We start from the raw sequence: 20,910 nt of genomic DNA on the forward strand, positions 1-20,910 counted from the left end.
GGGCCTCTCACTGTCGCGGCCTCTCCCATTGCAGAGCACAGGCTCCGGACGCGCAGGCTCAGCGGCCATGGCTCAGGGCCCCAGCCGCTCCGCGGCACGTGGGATCTTCCCAGACCGGGGCACAAACCCGCGTCCCCTGCATCGGCAGGCGGAATCCCAACCACTGCGCCACCAGGGAAGCCCCACAAGTGCTGTTTTAAGCCAATAAATTTGTGGTAGTTGTTTCACAGCAATAGAAAACTAATACAGTATGCACTACTTTAAATTTATTTTAGAATTACACAAATAATCATAAATACATCCTCCTTGTAAAAAATGAAAACATTATCGAGAGATTAAAAGTTCCCTTTGACATGCCCAACCCCATCCTAGCCAATCTTGGGCCCCTTCATACTGCCTTTTCCAGGGCTAGCCACTCTTTGTTGGGTATGAATCTTCCTTCCAGACCCTTTTCTATGCATTGATGTGCATATGTATGTGTCAATAGAAATATATAGTACTGCTGTGGTTTATTTATTTTCCTTATTTTAACTTTAGAACATCATGCTATAGCTGGCCCAGTTCTTCTAAAAATAAAACAACAAAAGTCTACAGTGATGTTCAGTGTTCAGGAGCAGTTGCCCTATATCCCATAAAGGCTTTTTTTTTTTTTTTTTTTTTTTCGGTATGAGGGCCTCTCACTGTTGCGGCCTCTCCCGTTGAGGAGCACAGGCTCCAGATGCGCAGGCTCAGCGGCCATGGCTCACGGGCCCAGCCGCTCCGCGGCATGTGGGATCTTCCTGGACCAGGGCACGAACCCGTGTCCCCTGCATCGGCAGGCGGACTCCCAACCGCTGAGCCACAAGGGAAGCCCGGCATTTTTTTTTTTAAAGAGACTACATTTTATTTATTATTATTATTATTATTATTGGCTGTGTTGGGTCTTCGTTGCTGCACGGGAGCTTTCTCTAGCTGTGGCGATCAGGGGCTACTCTTCTTTGCAGTTCATGGGCTTCTCTTGTTGCAGAGCATGGGCTCTAGGCATGTACGCTTCAGTAGTTGCAGCATGCAGACTCAGTAGTTGTGGCTCGCGGGCTCTAGAGCACAGGCTCAGTAGTTGTGGTGCACGGACTTAGTTGCTCCTTGGCATGTGGGATCTTCCCGGACCAGGGATCAAAACCGTGTCCCCTGCATTGGCAGGCAGATTCTTAACCACTGCGCCATCAGGGAAGTCCCCCCCATAAAGGTATTTTGAACCACCCTATTGCTCTTAGATCTAAGCTTAAACCGTAATGTAGTTTGGAGGCTATTGTTTGAATGGTGATGATGAGGTTCCACCACTTGGGAAGCATTTAGAGTCAGGGCTGACCTCACTTGTTTTCAACCTCTGTCTCAGTTTGTGATTCTTAATGGCCATCTTGACCCTGCCTTCATCCATCACTGGAAAATGAAAAGCAACTATGTCTTTAGCAGGGAATTTGAGAACATCTCACAAAGAATTGCTGACTCTCACTTGATTTAAAGAACAGTGAACAGGGCTTCCCTGGTGGCGCAGTGGCTGGGAGTCCGCCTGCCGATGCAGGGGACACAGGTTCGTGCCCCGGTCCAGGAAGATCCCACATGCTGTGGAGCGGCTGGGCCCGTGAGCCATGGCCACTGAGCCCGCGCGTCCGGAGCCTGTGCTCTGCAACGGGAGAGGCCACAACAGTGAGAGGCCCGCGTACCGCCACTTTGTTATAAAGCAGGAACTAACACACTATCGTAAAGCAGTTATACTCCAATAAAGATGTTTAAAAAAAAAAAAAAAAGAACAGTGAACAGGTGTGACCTGTTCAGAACCAAACCCATGGTGTACACCTGTGTTAACTCCAGGAGACAAGGAAGCTCCTGTGATGGTCGACCACAGTGCCAGAGTGTGTAAGGTGGAAACTTGTCCAAGGAGTAACCCTCCCAACTTAGCTTTTGATAAAACCATCATAAGCAGATTTCCCAAGGTTGGCTTTAATGACAGGCTCTCGGAAAGAAGCTGCTTTCTCAAGCAAGTCTGCCCCCGAACTCACAGAGCCCACAGGCCACAAGCTTCTGTGTAGAAAGTGTGTATGCTCTGCATTTTTGTAGTGAAGGAGACATTAGCAATGGCCAGTGGCAATGTCCTTGCCTGCTTTGCTAAGGTCATCTGACCTTCTGCTCTCCTGACATCACAGTTGCCCTGCCATTTCATAAAAGCACAAACATTCCCCTTATTCTTTGGCTTTTTGTGATGTTGAATTTGCCAGGCAAGTTCTGGCTCTCTGCTCGTTCAGGGTGGGCAGGAAACCTCACCAGTTCATAAATCCTTGGATGGCACGTGCCCATGAACAGGGATTACACTTGCATCTCCTTGAGAAGGGTATACTGGCAGGCACCCACTCACTCACGCACATCCCTGATCAATGGATTTTCCATGCTTCCTGCCTCTTGAGGACCATCCCGCAACTGTGAAAGCACAGGAGCTTGCATATGGAGCTCTGCTCAATGCAGTCCACAGCCTTAGGGCAGGGAATCTACGCAAGGAGCTGCAGCTGGCTCCCTTCTTTGTTCTTTTGTGTCTAGGTGAGCATATGTTTCAGTTCCCTTTTCTGGGGAAATCTTCAGGTACACACATTTCCCCAGGTTAACCCAAGGGGACAAAAGTGCTTTGAGTGTACACAGTGGTTTGAGTGAGTCTTGGGACTGGTCTAAGGTCACTGAGTACAAGCTTCTAAAGGTGCCAGATGGTGGGAATACCCCAAACTTTCCTTGCATGCAGTCAATCGCCTTAGCAGAGGAGGGAGGGAGAGAAAAGCACCCTGACACCAGGCGGCCGACGTTGGGTAAATTGTGATCTAGTCGGGCTGCTATGGTAAAAGGGGCTGAAGGCTCCCCCATTTCACCACCCTCACGCGTTCCGGGAGTGAGGTTTTGTGACGGAGTCCCGGCTATCCCGGCCGGCCAGCCGGCCGGCCAGGTCTAGAGTCGGGGCCGCGCAGAGCCGGCGGGCTGGGGGCGGAGCGGGCGGCGCTGCGCTGACTGCCGCGGCGGAGAGGGGGCGACCGCGCCCACTTCCTCCTGAGCTGGGCCCGGGAACCCGCGGCGGTGAGCGGCGCCTTCTGAGCTCGCCGGGCGGTGGCCAGACGGCTCCGGCCCAGTCTGCGGCCGCCACCCCCGCGCTCCCAAGTCCGCCGCCCGCATGGACGCGGCGCCGAAGCGGAGCCGTCCGGAGGAGCCGGCCGAGCTGCCGCCGCCAGCCCGGGACTCGGAGGAGGAGGAGGAGGGGATGGAGCCGGGGCTGGAGGAGGAGGAAGAGGTGGACCCCCGGATCCAGGTAGGGCGCGCGGGGGTGCACAAGGACCCCGGCATCTGCACTGAGCCCGCCTCGCAGCCGCCTCCCCCAACCCCCCCACCGGTGCCTGCGCCCGGGGGATGTGGCAGCGTTAAGTCCGGGGCCCGAGGAGAGGGTCTGAGTACCCGGTTTTCCCCGGTTCCTGGGAGGCTGCGGTGCCCGAGTGGACGCAGCCTGACTCTACCGCCGGGATTCCCCGGCAGGATCCGGGGGTCGCAGCAGCGTGTGCAGCGCTGCGGGCGGTTGCGCAACAAAGAGGAAAGGGGGCGGGGGCGCCACGCCGGCGTCTGGGTACCCGGCCGGGCTCGTAGCGCCGCGGGCTTTGCACAGCCTCCGGGCTCCGGGAGCCTGGCCGGCCGCTTAGGGCGTCCCGGGGCGTCGTCGGCCCCTGCAGGTAGGCGGCCACCCGTGCCTGGGGGTCGGAGCCTCCTGCTAGCAGAGGTGCCCGGCCTGAGCCATCTCCCTTCTCTGATTCATTGTTAGCAAACCGAAGGGCTTATTGTCACCACTGGCTCAGCTCTCCTCTTGGCCTCAAACGGTTTAAAACCCAGCTTTCCCTCCTTATGAGGTCGGGTGTGAACAGAAATCTGGGACAAGCGGTGCGCATAGCTGACGCGCGAGAAGGCAAGAGGGTTGGCCCGGTTCCTGTGCCTCCATTGCTCTGGGAGATGATTAAAAACGATTTCCAAGCCGAGATCTCGGAGTGACAGCTTAACCTCTTCACCCTCCAAGCAAAAAGCACAGCACATCGCTTTCGAAGACCCGTGTCTCTACCCTTTCCATAAAGCTTTTTTTTTTTTTTTTTTTTAATATTGCTTTTCAGCACGCGCTGCAGTTTCTGGAGACTTAATTGGTTTTTCAGCGCGCAGATCAATTAAAAGCTCATTTAACTCAACTGTTGCATTTAAATGAATTGTTATGGCAGGTTAGCAAGATAAAAATCAGGTGGAAGAATCTTTGCATTAGGAATTCTATTAAATAAAATCGGTTCGGGCTACTCAATTTTGTTTTCTTGGTAGGGGAATTCTGTTCACAAGGTCCTTTGTTTGCTGAGTAAAATGAATTAACTTCACGCTGGGCACTTTTTTTTTTTTTTTTTACAAAATGTCAGTGTGTGAATGTTTATTTAAAGGATCGGGATTAAAGCTAGTTTTAGTTGTTTGTTTTGTAAAACAGCCAGGTAGGTTGAATAACTGGCGGTTTGAAAAGGACTTTTCATTCCTACAGAAAAATACTCAACCATGGATGAGATAATGCCAGAATTGTACCCTTGATTTAAATTATTTCATTGGGTTTATACTTTAGGCTTGGCTTTGTTTTCTTTTATTATCTTTTCTGCAAAATCCTTGCTCTAAAGCAGAAAGCATTGTTTTGATTCAGCCTCTAAACCATTTGTAACAGGTGGGTTTACCTGAAGGCACATACGTGGAATAAATAATTGACCTTCTAAGAAAAGACAAATTCCTAGGACCTTAAAGTCATTTTCAAAAAGGCCACCATCAAGAAAAAGGTTTCAGAAATGCTGACATTCATTTGTTCTGCCAGCCAAGGCTCAACTGTTTTCCTTGAGAATTACCACTGACTCCTTCCTCTTCCTACAAAGTGTGCCAGAGTAATTTGCAAGGTACTGGGGCTGAGTCATACTGGCAACAAAAGACAAATCCCTGAATCTTTTTCCTGTCCCTTTTCTTCATCAGGGAGAACTGGAGAAGTTAAATCAATCCACGGATGATATCAACAGACGGGAGACTGAACTTGAGGTACGGAAAGCTGGGTCTCTTTTCTCAGTGAAGTGGCGTCTGTCCCGCTGACACCAGGCGGGTTCATTTTGTTTTAATAGCTGGAGGGTAGTTGCTGGCATTCCCTCCTCGAAGTTGAGCAACAGCCTGCTGCCTGACAGAATAAATTACACCACTGAGGACAGCTTGTGGGTGGAACACGTGTGGATCCAGTTTCACGTGGTTTTCATCATGGAAGCTCCGAGGGGCCCAAACCAAGGGCGTTACACACGCTTAAGCCCTAAAGTTAATGTGTCTGTGGAAAAGGACTGAGGGGAAAAGTAGCTCTGCTCTTTAATGGACAAGAATGAATGAGCTCACAAAATCTTTTAAATATTTTAGGGCAGCTCCTTACACTGGTACTTGGAAATATTGTGTGTTTCCTCAGAAAGACTTAGACTTGTTTGACTTTCCGGCCCTAATCATTCACCCCCGCCTTCCACTCCCCTGCTTTTTTTTTTCTTTATTGTCTGCTAGTGCGTAGAATATGATGATCTTAATGGTACCGAAAAGCTGTTTAGACTGGGAAGGGCTTTCCTGCTGGGAAGAATCTTGGGAGCCGAGAACTTAATTTGAATTTCCTGAGCATCTTCCAACCTGAGTGTAAACAGATTAGCATTCTTCACAGCTCCCACTTAGTCCGCATCCCTTTTCAGCACCGGTTGGTTTTACCATCCATCAGATTTGAACAACCCCCGCTTCTGTCTGAGAGCTGTGGGAGGACCCGTTCCTGTAGCAGGAGGAATGGCAGGGAAGGTCAGCGGAAGGGGCAGGACACCGCTGGTCTCTAGTGTGAGGGAGTGGGAGATAGGAATGCAACCTTGATTTCTGCCTGCATGTCCAGGCCCTGGAGGTACTGTGGCCCAGAGGGTTGAAGCTAGTTTTCTGAGCTGTGTGTGAAGCGTTCTTGCTCTGTTCTGATCCCAGGTGTCTATGAACACTTCTCCCCCAGGTGAAGCACAATCTGTGTGTTTAAATTTTTTTCACTTACGATGAATCAAGTCTCTTCGTTGGGCAATTGAAATCTCTCAGAATCTCGCATTTGTAATACATCCAACAACAAAACCCCTACCATTTCTGTCAGGATTTGGCATTTCCAAAGTGCTTTTACAAGCTTTATCTCGTTCCTGCTTGTCACAGCAGGCCAGAGCTGTGCTGTCCAGGATGGCAGCCTTTTGCCACATGTGGCTATTTGAATTTAAACTTAAATTAATTACAATTAAATAAGATTAAATTTCACTTCCTCAGTCACAGTAGCCACGTTTCAAGGGCCCAGTAGGCACTGTATTGGACAGATCAGAGAAGACTCCCATCATCATAGAAAGTTCTACTGGACGGCGTGGGCCTAGCAGGTAGGGACCGGCAGGGACCACCTCTTCTCCAGGAGAGGACACGGAAGCACAGCGTCCTCACAGTTCAGCGACATGGCAGAGCCAGGTCATTTTCCAGGTCCCCTCCAGCTCTCGTATTCTATCCCAAATATGAACAAACAACTTAGAAATCGTGGTTTTTTTTGTTTTTGTTTTTGTTTTTGCAAAGTACTGGTTTATTCATTCAACACATATCTGTAGGCCTGTTCGATGCTGGCCCCTGTTCTGGCGGTGCTCCCCTTCTGAGGGCACAATTGTTTCATCTCTTAACTCTTTTCAGCCTTGATTTCTGAGCCGTCTTTCGGAACACACTTAGGTCTTTGTGTGTCACAGGAAGCCATGGGACGGGTGTTTCCTGCCTGCCTCTGGAGAGTATTAGGCAGTAGCCTAGAGAGGTGGTCAGGGCTGGCCTGTGTCACTGGCTTCCCTTTCCATGGCATTATTATAACCCGGGTGGACTCAGACGTATAGTGCCAAGCTCTGTACGTCATGAAAACTTCCTAGCAGCCACGCTCAAAAGCAACAGGAAACAGGTGAAGTTAATTTTAATCTAGTTCCTTTAACTCAGAATGTCCAAGATGCAATAATTTCAATATGGAATCAATAAATCATGAATGAGATGTTTTACATATATTTTTGTACCAAGTCTTGGAAATCTTGTGTATCTGTTACACCTAGAGCGCATCTCACTTTGGACCAGCCACATTTCAAGTGCACAGGAGGTGCACGTGGCCCTGGGCCATAGTGGGCGTCTAATCGGTGGGGTTTCAGCCTCCGTGCAGGCTCTCTGGACGCTTGTCATGCTCCCAGAACCTGCCAGGGACCTTGTGGCCGTGTGTGTGGTGGGCTGTGTCCCTTCAGGCGAGCACTGGCCACCCACCTTGTGTTGGGCACTGTGGCCCCTGCAGATTCAGGTAGATATGGGTACAAGACAGGCTTTGCCTCCGGGAGTTGACGTTTCAGGTGGGGGTGAGGCGTGGAGGGTTGCCTAGTACTTACTGATTGTGATGAGTCCAGTAGAAGAGTGATGTGACAGAGGAGTCTCCAGAAGACACCTGAGCAGAAGCCTGCTGAGCAAGGGAGCCGGTGTGTGGAGTGGCAGATGGAGAGAGCAGTGGGGATGATGGCGGGGGGCGGGGGGGAATGCCAGAGGACGCGGGTCAGGAAGCAGCCACCTTAGTATATGGTCAGTTGTCCTTATTCGCGGTAGTTTTCACTAAGGTCGCCGTGAACCTTGAATTAGTGAATACTGAGCCGTGGCTCCCAAGGGAGATGTTGTGACCAGCCGCTTTCGGAAACAAGCCTCATTAGGCTCCTGTGAGCCTCTGGTCCCAACAGCTTCATCCACTGATCAGTACGTAACCATGTGTTATGTGTGTTTCTGTTTAAATACACCTTACTTAATGTGTATTGTTGGTTGAACTTGGCCATCAGCAGCATGGCTCAGCCTGATTGAAGCTCATTTAACACATGTTTTCTCCATAATACTCACCACAGCTTTCCTGGGCTTAGGACACTAGCCAGCACTTCATCACTAGGCTTGGGGGCTGTTTTAAACAGCCAAATCACCAACACAAAGCACAGAAGTGCAGAAAGTGTGGCACTAAATGGACTGTGTAAAGGATGTTTGTTTACCGCATGAGAGCTGGACCAGGGTGGAGGGCGTCTGTTCATCCTCCCCGGAAGCAGGCACGTCGGGCTACTGGAGTTTCTTGCCACTCTGTGCGGGTCCACAAATGACTGTAGAGCAGCACGGTATTGATTTTGGAACCAGTTTTAGTGAGTAGGCAGATTCACAAATTTGGGATCCACAAATAATGAGGACTGACTGTATATAATTCACAGCCACTAGGGAAGGGTCTTTTGCTGTCTGCATTTCCTTTCCTTTGCTTTTTGATTATGGCCTGCAGGGCCCAACACCCCTCCTGACTTTAAGTGATTAAAGCAGATTGGTGACCCCAATGTTCATAGCACTATTTACAATATCCAAGATATGGAAGCAACCTAAGTGTTCATTGACAGATGAATGGATAAAGATGTGGTACATAAATACATTGGAATATTACTCAGCCATAAAAAATGAAAGAATGCCATTTACAGCAACATGGATAGACTTGGAGGACATTATGCTAAATGAAATAAGGCAGACAAACACTGTATGATAGTGCTTATATGTGGAATCTAAAAAATACAATCAACTAGTGAATATAACATAAAAGAAATGACTCACAGATATAGAGAACAAACTACTGGTTACCATTACGAAGTATTGGGTGTAAGAGAGGCTCAAGGATGTATTGTACCACACGGGGAAAATAACCAATATTTGGTAATAACAGTAAATGGAAAGTAACCTTTCCAAATTGTATAAAAAAATTGAGAAAACAATGAATTGGTGACCAGTTTGTGGCTCAGTTGCCTCTGGGCAGCCGTAGCTGAGATGTCAGCTGGGATTCGCCCTTGGATCCCATTCTGCGTCTTGGCAGTTTAAATGGGAGATCACCAAAGGTGTCTGATGGCTGGCCTGTTGTCAGGCAGACACCTGCCCCTTCCCATGACCACGGTTTGCCTCTGACCTTGTCTGGACAGCATGGTGTCCCCTTGGCACTCTGATTTGTGTTGAGAGAGCCAGCCTTTTCAAGCTGTTGAAGGGAGTAACCTTTTAACCAGAGAGGCTCTTGGATATAAGTCTGATGTTTCAAGTTAAGAAAGCACATGTATTTTCCCACAGGCGCATTGGTTAGTCAGCTTTAATTATTAACTCATGGAGTATTTCTTGAGCACCTACTATTTGCTTCTGTGAAAGCCCATCTGGAGGGAGCGAGCCTCGGGGCCTTGTGCGGGAAGGGCGTTCCAGCAGTGGGAACAGCCAGTGCTAAGGTGAGAGAGAGAGGGGCCTGGCCCGGCTCAGGACCAGCCAGGGGGGCCAGTGCACTGGGGGTGGGGAGAGCGATGGATGGAGAGAGATAAACAGGTCATTCAGTGCGCAGCAGCCCTGCCAGGTGAGGCAGTCCAGGTAAATGTGCTGATGCACTTTTACAATGCGTACCCAATAGAGCGATCTCTTCTCAAATGTTTGTTAAAACAAGAGGCGGCACAGAGAATCTCAAAATCATTTTAATCAAGATTTGTAATAGTCCGTGCCAGTTATTTATTTTTTACTATGATGTGTAGTGTTTTTGTATTCCCCCTGCTTCCTCTGAAGGCGGACTGTTCTAGGGTGTGAAATGGTCCAGGAGGAGGGGGAAGGACACAGCCAGGCCTAGCTGCCCACAGACAGCTTTTCTGGCTCTGAGTAATCACAAGCTGACTTTTCCAGCCTGTCCTTCCCTGGGGAGGCAAAGGCGGTTGATTGTAAATGGCCGTGTGCTTCCCCTCGGTGCTTGGGCGAGGGCGATTTGCAAAGCATTTGATTCTGAACATCTGTGTTCCTCAGACTCGCATAAGGCCTGCACCCAGAATCTGCCTTTGCCCCTGCCAGAAACCAGCAAACATTTTCTCTTTAAAAAAAAAAAAAAAAAAAAAGAAAGAAAGAAAAAAGAAGACTGTCCTGAGCTTGGAAACCCGGGGTTGGGGTGGGGGTGGAATTGGGAGCAGCCTGGACTCTCTCGTGGTGAATTTTTCACACAAGTCAGGGGAAGAGAGAGATTCTTTTCTGAGAGGACAGTGCCGTCACATCTTAGCACTTTCCCCTTGAAGACGTGTGTGTGTGTGTGTGTGTGTGTGTGTGTGTTGTGCATGAGTGAGGCTGGGATTTCTTTTGTAGCCAGGTTAGATCTAGTTTGAGGAAACAGTGGCCTGGAGGTGTTCATGGAACCAGCACTGAGGGCCCCCTGCGGGCTGAGTCCTGTGTGGGGGTTCTTACCTCGCCGGGGTGGGGTGGGGGTGGCGGGGCGGGGAGGGGGTCCTGGATTCAGGCCTTGGCCACAGAGCGAGGGACCCGGGCAGGGTCTTGGGAGCTGGGGGACGCTTTCCTGCAACGGGGCGTTGGAGTTGAGGCCTGGGGACCCTAGTTATTTGGGAGGATTAGCATCCAGCAAGTGGAGGGGACCAGTGCAGGCATCCCTTGCAGCCTGTGCAGTGCTAGGGGCGGGAAGCATTGCTGATGGGACCCTTTGTTCATTGGCTGGTTGTAAAGATCAACACACTTGAGGTCTTTACTGGGCCTCCTGGGCCCCCGAGCTGGGGCTACTTCTGTCCCCACAGCTCTGATCTGAAGTTTGGCCATCGGAATAGTAGGCCTTAGGGCTTCCTGCTTGCTGGGATGTTGAGGGACAGTGACTTTTGACCCAGCAGTTGCGCTTGTAAGAATTTATTTTAAGGGGTTAACTGGGCAAGGATGCAGGTCCAACAGTGCTCACTGCAGCATTGTTTAAAAATGTTAGAAAAATTGTGAGTCTGCATGACTGTCAGTAGGGGGTTGAGGAAATAAATCAATACCAAGCCCAGGCGATGGCTAAGAGAATCCAGGCTTTTAGATGATGACAGCTTGTTATTAACCTAGAAAGGCATTTGAATGGAAAACAGGCTCCAAAAGCTTAGAGTCATGATTTAGACTCATGATGCTATTCTAAAAAATATGTTTATATGCATAAAAATATCAGGAAAGGATTACATGCCAGTTATATCTGGTGAGAGTTGAGTAAGACGTATTCTCTTTATACTTTTCTATATTTTCTGAATTATTTGCACTGAATTGTATTACTTTAGATCAACGGGGAAAAAACCCAAAGTCATGGGGAAGGGGTGGGTGGAGGGACGTCTTGGCATCAGGTGACGTGGTTAGAACTCGAGCTCTGCTGACTTTTGGGGGCACTTACCCCTTTGGATCCTGAGTCCCCTCGTCTGTGAATTGGTGTCGTTATTCTTCCTGGGTGGCCTGGGGGACAGGAGGAGACACTGTGTGAGGGAGGGCTTTGCTAGCGGCACAGCCTGGGTGAGGGAGAGGCTTCCTGCGTGCAGGGCTGGCAGCGAGCGCGGGGGACTGCCGGATGCAGAGAAAGTTCCATCGAGATGTGCATTGGAGCCAGGCCCACCGCAGCTCTGCCCTCTTCCCCCCAGGCCCCGCCATGACGTCTCTTTGTCAGAGACCGGCTCTGGGCAAGGGGCCAGAGAGAGGGCTCGTAAGGCTAGGATTACAGCAGGGTGGAATCTGCAGTCTCTGGAGCAAGAGGGCTTTGCTCTGTGGCTGGTCTGTGGGGTGTGGAAATCAGTTGTTTCCCTGCATGAGCCCTGCTGTGTTAGGCTTTCTTCTCCTGGGATTTGCCTGGCACATCATGGGTGCTCAGTAGATGTTTGAGTGGATGAATGTCAACAGGTTGCCCCTTCGTGGCTGTGTGACCTTGGGCAAGTTACTTAATGTCTCTTGGCCTCAGTTTGCTTATTCCACTGCTGGTGCGTAGTAGGTCATGAATAAACATTATTGCTGCTGTTACTGGAGCAGGGCAGGTGAGGGCCGCAGCATGGTGGGTACTTGCAGGAAGGACTTGTGTGCATCCTGGAATGTCTTTTCTGCTTGTTTTTGTCTGCTCTTCAATAATAATGATAGTTAATAATAATAACAATAATAATAATAAATGCCTACCATGTACCAGACCCTCTTCTAAGCACTTTGCATAAAGTCACTGAATGCTCAGCACAACTTTCTGTGATAGATACTATCATCCCCATTTTGTTGATAACACAACTGAGGCCTGGAGTTCAAGTGTCTTGCTCTCGAGGAGTTGCCCAACTGCGCTTTTGACATCTATTGACGTTCTTTGTTGTGGGGGGCTGTCTTGCCCACTGTAGGAGGGTTAGCAGCATCGACTCACTAAAGACCAGTCAACCCCACCCCCACCCCCCAGTTATGACAGACAAGCATGTCTCCAGACTTGCAGGTGTCCCAGGGGAGGGGGGCAAAGTTGCCCCTGGTGGTGAACAAGTGCCCTAGAGCAGTGCCATCAACGTGTGGTCTTTGCATCGCAGGACCAAGCTGGAATTGCAGAGTCTTGGGCCCCACCCAGACCTGATGACTCAGAATCTCCGGGGGTGGGGGGTGGGGGTGGGGTGGCGGTGCCCAGGAGTCTGTCCTCACCAGCACTAGCAGCCTCGTGCATATCCATTAGGCTGTGTTCTGGTCATTTGTGTATTTGGCTCCCCCACTGGACTAGGCCCCTGGAGGGAGGGGCTTGGCCTCCCCATCTTTGTGCCCTAGTATCTCATGCGGTGCCTGCACACAGGGGTACGATGAATGTCGGAATGAATGGCTAGAGTTTGTGGTTAGAACCAAACACCTTGTGGACTCGTGGCTCTTGGCGTTGCCATACACAGTGTCCTGCAAAACCGGCAGGTCCCTTTTCCTTAGTACCTGCTCTGGACATGCACTGGTCCCTGGGCTTTCCTTAGGCAGGGCCAACCCTGGGCACAGTGGCAGCGCTGCTAAAGCACAACCTGTGACCTCCTTCCGCTCCCCTAAGCCCTCACTCCTGGAGGTCTTAGCTCATGGAGGTATAAGATTCTGCCCTGCTTGGAGATGCCAGGGTTTGAAGAGTGTTTTGCATTAAAATAGGATGACATGTGTGCTTGTGGACCCATGGCCATGATCTATTTAGTGGAAAAAAAATCTAGTGGGGGAAAACATATAAAGCTATGTGTAGAGTATATGTAAAAGCATATATACATACAGTAGAAGAACATGTACATTTAACAGAAAAAATGTCTAGAACAGAGAGATTCATAGTGTGGTCCACAGGCTATGATCTGCTTGTTACCAATTAAGGTGAAGTACATAGAGAAATTGAGATAAGACTTTAGAAATTCTTCTCTTGAGCAGGTTGACATTGCTGTGACATCCAAGTGACTTTTCACTTTTCTAGTTTGTTTTTGTTGTATTCTACAGAAGTGTTGATTCATGTTAGTTGGTGATGGGGTGGAGGGATGCATTACCACAGAGTCTGAGAAGTATGTACCCTCAGATGTTACTAGTGGTTAGTGCTGGTCGCTAAGAATGCTGGTGATTTTAATTTTTCATTTCTTGATGTTTTCTGAATTATTTGCAATGACCATATTTTATCATTTTCATAGGCAGGGCATGAGGGTGGAGAACAAAGCACTATTATAAAAAGATGTCTTTATGAGTCAAAGAGACGAATGTCTTCGGAAGGAATTTTAGGAATGTTGAAGGCTGGTGGGAAAAAACTTTCAGATGGGTAGTCCCTGCCCTAATTGTAGATAAACGCAGAAGTTGGTGGGTTTGCTTGGTGAATTACTGTATCGTTAAACTCTCATGTGGTAATTCACGGAGGGATGAAAAGTGACTTAAAGGCATTTTAGAATTGTCTGCAGCCAAGAGACCCTCATTTATGAAAATACAAAACAATCACCAAGATAGAACAGTGGAAAACATTCCAAATATTAAGAATAGTTAGATGTTCGAACTTAGTTACTATATGGATTTGAGTAGTAGCATCCTTTCTACATGGATAAAGACTTGTGGGCACATATAAGTGGGCGTCATTCAACTGTAGTCACTTAGGCAAAATGATTATTAGTGTGGGCTGTTGGCTAGAATATAGAAATAGCTGTCAATATTGAAATGGAGTCTACTGCTTTAAATATCAGATGTGTCTTTCTTTTAAACTATAAAGACCAGTGAGATAGTATGTAAACTTTCCTGGCCCCTTAGCTGGCAACATTGTGGGAACACGGGCCATTGCTGTTGTAGTACAGTGACATGACTGTGTCCCCATGTTTATCCAGGATACCTTCCCTCTGACTCCAGGGTGTCTAGGGGTTGTCCCCACCTCAAAGGAAGACAGGCTCTGAGGGTTGGCGGATCCATTGTTGTCCCCGCGGTTGATAGAATCTTCAGATACCCCTGTTGGCAGAGAGCTGTGGTCCCTGTGCACTGCAGCCTTTTAATATTGAGCTGTTATTTTTCCTTCTGAGTGTTTATGGTAGGAACTTTGAGCATAGTGGTATATTTGTGTGTGTGTCGACTGGATGAATTAAACATCCATTGAACCTCATCCTTTGGCAGCATCCCGGGTATCTTCGACCAGCCCTCCTTTCCGAGAGTTACTTAATCTGCGTATTACCACATAGATGCTTCTAACAGTAGAGACTGTATCCCTTTTATGCAACACATCTTAACCAAGAGTCTCAGGATAATTTGCAAATTTGCAAAGGCACTCTTAGAGAGCTCAGAGAATCAGCCTCTTCCATTTCCTTAAAGGAAGATGGAAAACAATTTTGTTCTATTTTTGCCTGACTTTTTTCCTTTGCTGTGTTTTGCTGGATTATCCAAGAGATATTAATGTTTGCTCTGACAGAAAGAAACTGCCAGCAGGAAGACAATGACAGGAACATCCGCTGTTTATTCTCACTGCAGCCAAACCCACTTAATGTAAACGCATACTCTGTGGCATCAGACTCACCCGAAGCATGATGAACAGGGTTCGGGTATGTTCGTCCACCTGACCCTTTTGTTGCCAACACGCAAAAGGCTTCAGCTTCATTCTAATAAGATATGAAACCTGCAGATTTGATGTTCTCTTCCCTGGTTTTTGACTGCGTTGGGTCTTCATTGCTGCGCGCAACCTTTCTCTACTTGGGGCGAGCAGGGCCTACTCTTTGTTGCAGTGCGCAGGCTTCTCATTGCGGTGGCTTCTCTTGTTGCAGAGCATGGGCTCTAGGTGTGCAGGCTTCAGTAGTTGCAGCACGTGGCCTCAGTAGTTGCAGCACATGGCTCAGTAGTTGCAGCACGCAGGCTCAGTAGTTGCAGCACACAGGCCCTAGAGTGCACGGGCTTCAGTAGTTGTGGCACGCGGGCTCAGTAGTTGTGGCACACGGGCTCTAGAGCGCAGGTTCTGTAGTTGTGGCACACGGGCTTAGTTGCTTCGCGGCATGTGGGATCTTCCCAGACCAGGGATCGAGCCTGTGTCCCCTGCATTGGCAGGCGGATTCTTAACCGCTGTGCCACCAGGGGAGTCCCAGCTTTTTTGGAAGAAGAGATGAAACGAAGATGTCCTTCCTTATGGTTCTGGTTACTATTTCTACCTAACGAATTACCCCCCACACCAAATGCTTTATTTTGCCCATGATTTGTTGGGTCGGGAATTTGGAGAGGGCTCTGCAGGGTGGTTCTCACTGGAGGAGTCTCGAGCAGTTGCATGCAGATGTCGGTGGGGGTGGGGTGGGGTGCTCATCCGAACGCCCCACAGGACTGGATGTCTGAGGAGGCCCACTCCTGTGTCTGGCCGTGGGGGCTTAGCTGGTCAGTAGTCAGTGTTTACATGCGACCGTCCCAGCACGGCGGTCCCAGGTACTCTGACCTCCTCATGGTGCCTGGCTTCCCACATTGGGCATCCCAAGATGACCAGGTGGGAGCATCACAGCTTTGGAAGTCCCATAGCAGCACTTCTGTCGTATTCTGCTGGTCCAAGCAGCCATGAACCTGCCCAGGTTCAAGAGGAGATGGCCCAGACGCCACCTCTTGATGGGAGCAGTCCTAAAGCATTTCGAGCCCTGTTTTAGAATGGCCACACTCCTGGTTGTGATACAGAGACAGTGACTCGTTCTGAGGCCCGCAGGATGTCCGTTTGCTTCATGAACAGCCACATTTCACCGTGCCTTGCCGAACTACTTTAATAGTTAACCAGCCAGCAGAGCAAGGACTTTGATTCGTACTGTCAATAACCCTTAAACCAGCCAGCGACAATTAAAGCATGAGGGAGCAGGTTTGAGCAGTGCTATGGGTCTTGCGATAGGGAATTCTTTGCTTTGCCTGTTTCTTTTTTTGTGTGTGTGTGTGTGGTACACAGGCCTCTCACTGCTGTGGCCTCTCCTGTTGCGGAGCACAGGCTCTGGACGCGCAGGCTCAGCGGCCATGGCTCATGGGCCCAGCCGCTCCGTGGCATGTGGGATCTTCCCGGACCGGGGCACGAACTCGTGTCCCCTGCATCGGCAGGCGGACTCTCAACCACTGTGCCACCAGGGAAGCCCGCTTTGCCTGTTTCTTAAAAATGTTGTCTGAGAGAATATTATGCCATGGCTTCAATGACTATTGCAGAAAATTAGTGGAGCCTAGAGTTCCCAAAGAACAGTAGCTAGACAGACACTTTATAAATTCAGGGGGAAGGTTTTTAAGCTCCTTGGATAGCTCTTTAGCGCTGCTTTCTTTCCCTGCCACGGGTTTTGCTAGCGTCCCCACTGCAGAAATAGGATCCTGGTATTGCATGCATTTGCTGGAAATTGGATCCACTCCCCAAGTTGGAACTTGTTCAAGTGAATCATACTTTGATGCTGTGAACCTTGGGATCCAAAAAGCATAGGAAAACTTGTTTTGGAGCTAATAGAGGAAAAGCATGGGCTTGGGAGTTCAGGAGAGCTAGGTTTGAATTCTCCCCCTGCCTCTTCATAAGCTGTGCAGTCTTGGCAAGGTTTTTAGCTTTTCTGGGTTTTTCATTTCCTGCTCTCTAAAGTGGGAAGAGCAATACCTATCTTGCAGGGTTGTTAAGGATTAAATAAGGTTATGATTGTAAAGTGCCTGGCACAGTACCTAGCATATATACGTTCAGCCAGCTTCGGTCCTTCCCTTTCTAACCATTGCTACCTGCGTAAAAGTCACGATTATTTATCAAAAGCTTATTGTATTCCAAGCCTTGTGCTAAGTGGTTTGTATAGTTTATCCTGTTAGTTCTCAAAACTAACACAATGTCTGGAGGACATTGATGAGACATGGAGATTGAACCAGTTCTCACGGGTCACATGGCCAATGGGATGAGGACCCGAGATTTGAATCCAGGAGTCTGAGGCTGGAGCCCATGCCCTGAAGTAGTTTTTTTTTTTTTTTTTTTTTTTTGCGGTACGCGGGCCTCTCACTGTTGTGGCCTCTCCCGTTGCGGAGCACAGGCTCCGGACGCGCAGGCTCAGCGGCCATGGCTCATGGGCCCAGCCGCTCCGCGGCATGTGGGATCTTCCCGGACCGGGGCACGAACCCGCGTCCCCTGCCTTGGCAGGCGGACTCTCACCCACTGCGCCACCAGGGAAGCCCCCTGAAGTAGTTTTTAATATGTGTGTTTGTGGGTGTGGAGGCTCTGTCTTCAGAGGTCCTCACTGAGGCTGGTGAGATGAAAGAATGCTGATCTAGAACTTAGGGGACCAAGTTTTCAGTCTTTGCCCTGACACTCGCCAAATACACATCCTTGGGAGAGGCTTCAGTTTCCTCCTTTGTGAAATGGCAGCCTCTGAGCTAAATGATGGGCAATGGCTTTTCCAGCCCTGATATTGAATGACCGAGATTTTAAAAAAAATTTTATTTTATTGAAGTATAGTTGATTTACAATGTTGTGTTAATTTCTGCTGTACAGCAAAGTGATTCAGTTATACATATATATGCATTCTTTTTCATATTCTTTTCCATTATGGTTTATCACAGGATATTGAATATAGTTCTCTGTGCTATACAGTAGGACCTTGTTGTTTATCCATTCTCTGTATAATAGTTTGCATCTGCTAATCCCACACTCCCAATCCATCCCTCCCCCATCCCCCCTTGGCAACCACAAGTCTGTTCTCTATGTTTGTGAGTCCTCACAAACTTTTGTAGATACGTTCATTTGTGTCATATTTTAGATTCCACATATAAGTGATACCATATGGTATTTGTCTTTGTCTGACTTTCTTCACTTAGTATGATAATCTGTACGTCCATCCATGTTGCTACAAATGGCATTATTTCATTCTTTATGGCTGAGTAGTATTCCATTGTATATATGGACCATGTCTTCTTTATCCATTCATCTGTCAATGGGCATTTAGGTTGTTTCCATGTCTTGGCTATTGTGAATAGTGGTGCTATGAACACTGGGGTGCATGTACCTTTTTGAATTACAGTTTTGTCCAGATATATGCCCAGGAGTGGGATTGTTGGATCATATGGCAGCTCTATTTTCAGTTAAAAAACATTTATTTATTTGGCTACGCTGGGTCTTAGTTGCGGCATGTGGGATCTTTGTTGCTGCATGCAGGATCTTCATTGTGGCATGCAGAATCTTTAATTACGGCACGCGGGATCTTTTTTAGTTGCGGCATGCAGGATCTTTAGTTGCAGCATGTGGGCTCCTTAGTTGCGGCGTGCAGGCTCTTTTAGCTGCAGCATGTGGGATCTTTAGTTGTGGCATGCGGGATCTAGTTCCCTGACCAGGGATCAAACCCAGGCCCCCTGCACTGGGAGCGCAGAGTCTTAACCATTGGACTACCAGCGAAGTCCCTATTTTCAGTTTTTTGAGGAACCTTCATACTGTTTTCCATAGTGGCTGCACCAGTTTACTGGAATGATTGAGATTTTGATTTGAATTTAGCCACATGCTGAATGGGCTGAGTCCCCCTCAGTCTTGATGATGGGGAAATACAAAACATTGGTCAATCTGTGCTGCAGCCAACTTAAAGTCTGATATTTATTGAAGCAATACTTGCACATAGTTGAAGAAAAGCCCCTGAGAAAATGAAAGTCCTCTGCCTCATTCCTTCCCACCCCCAGTTCTGCTAGAAGCAGCCACTTTTCCTGTTTTTAGCCACTTCTTCTGGGTTCTTCCGTGTCTCTTAAACCAACGGCAGTGGATTTTTACTTTGTTTCCTTTGCATCTGTCATCCTCCTTTCTTGCCGTTCTGTTCCGTGAGCTGCAGTCAGAAGGAAGGTCCTCCAAGAGGAGCAAGGCAGCAGCTTGCCTGGAGTGCTGGGAGTGGGGTGCGCGCTTTCCACAGAGGCCTCACTGCCTGGTCCCTCGAACTTCCCTAGGCTGGGCCGTGAACTCACCATTGCCCTGATGCTGACACTCATGGTAATTTAAAACAGACCTTGTATTGCATAACTGCTTGATGGGTGGCTGAAACATCACCCCTGAAAAATGTTCACATTATTTGTATGATCCGTCTAAAATCCAATATTTGCACATTTTTTTAAAATAGGAAGGCCTATTTTATTTATTTATTTTGGCTGCATTGGGTCTTTGCTGCTGCGTGCAGGCTTTCTCTAGTTGCAGCAGGCGAGGGCTACTCTTTTTTTTTTTTTTTTTGCGGTAAGCAGGCCTCTCCCTGCTGTGGCCTCTCCCGTTGCGGAGCACAGGTTCCGGACACGCAGGCTCAGCGGCCATGGCTCACAGGCCCAGCCACTCCGCGGCATGTGGAATCCTCCCAGACCAGGGCATGAACCCGTGTTCCCTACATCGGCAGGCGGACTCTCAACCATTTCACCACCAGGGAAGCCTGAGGGCTACTCTGTCGCAGTGCGCAGGCTTCTTATTGCAGTGGCTTCTCTTGTTGCAGAGCACGGGCTCTAGGCCCACAGGCTTCAGTAGTTGAAGCACGTGGGTTCAGTATTTGCGGCATACAGGCCCTGGAGTGCACGGGCTTCAGTAGTTGCAGTGTGTGGGCTCAGTAGTTGCGGTTCTAGGGTACGCAGGCTTCAGTAGTTGTGGCGCATGGGCTTAGTTGCTCCACAGCATGTGGGATCTTCCCGGACCAGGGATCGAACCCATATCCCCTGCAATGGCAGGCGGATTCTTAACCACTGGGCCACCAGGGAAGTTCCCCTAATATTTGCAAATGTTTGAAAAAAAAGTGAGTCTTAAAATTGAGGAAATATGTTAAGCCTTTTGGTGCAGACATGGAGATAGTTCACTTGTGGTTGAACTCCATAAAATGCCTCAGTTTCAGCAATTCTGCCTCCTCTCACACAAAGAATCTTGTGGGTTTAAAAACATGTGTTTGGGACTTCCCTTGGCTCAGTGGTTGAGAGTCCGCCTGCTGATGCAGGGGACACGGGTTCGTGCCCTGGTCCGGGAAGATCCCACATGCCACAGAGCGGCTGGGCCCGTGAACCATGGCTGCTGAGCCTGCGTATCCGGAGCCTGTGCTCCGCAGTGGGAGAGGCCACAACAGTGAGAGGCCCACATACCGAAAAACAAACAAAAAACAAACAAAAAAACATGTGTTTGGCTCTTACTGAAAAAAGCAGCGTGTCCTGTCAGCCTTCTCAGCTCTGCTGTGTATGTGTGTGTCACTGTGTGTGTGAGAGAGTGTGTGTGCATGAGTGTGCCTGTGTCTTTGTGTGTGTGTGTGTGTGTGTGTGTGTGTGTGTGTGTGTGTGTGTGTATGTAGGGTGGTTATGTAGCTTCTGTCCCTCCTCCTGGGCCTCATACAATTGACCATTGTGCCTGAAGACTAAAGGGCTGTTGGGTTTTCTCCTTTGTGGTGCTTTGGACCTTAGGCTATTTAAACGTATTTTTTTGTAATTGGTTAGAGTCCATCCTGGTGGCTCCTGCCTATATAACATCAACAAAAAAGGTGAACTGAAAGTGAGTCTTTCCCAGTGACAGACATTCTACACAATAACTGGTTCATATTATTGAAAACTATCAAGGCCGTGAAAAACTGAAGA

General features: G+C 48.8%; 1 protein-coding gene across 1 annotated transcript in view; it reads left to right on the plus strand.

The window, feature by feature from the left end:
* The first annotated feature begins 3,121 nt into the window (after nt 1–3,121).
* Nucleotides 3,122–20,910, plus strand: part of SH3BP5 (SH3 domain binding protein 5) — an 86,825-nt gene continuing 69,036 nt past the window's right edge. Inside the window, exons 1-2 of the mRNA XM_007470640.1 lie at nt 3,122–3,322; nt 5,038–5,100. Coding sequence (XP_007470702.1) covers nt 3,188–3,322; nt 5,038–5,100 — 198 coding nt within the window. The 5' untranslated portion in view covers nt 3,122–3,187. The remainder of the gene's footprint in view (nt 3,323–5,037; nt 5,101–20,910) is intronic.

The sequence above is a fragment of the Lipotes vexillifer genome, unplaced genomic scaffold (assembly GCF_000442215.2).
Source record: "Lipotes vexillifer unplaced genomic scaffold, Lipotes_vexillifer_v1.1 scaffold418, whole genome shotgun sequence".
Taxonomy (NCBI): domain Eukaryota; kingdom Metazoa; phylum Chordata; class Mammalia; order Artiodactyla; family Lipotidae; genus Lipotes; species Lipotes vexillifer.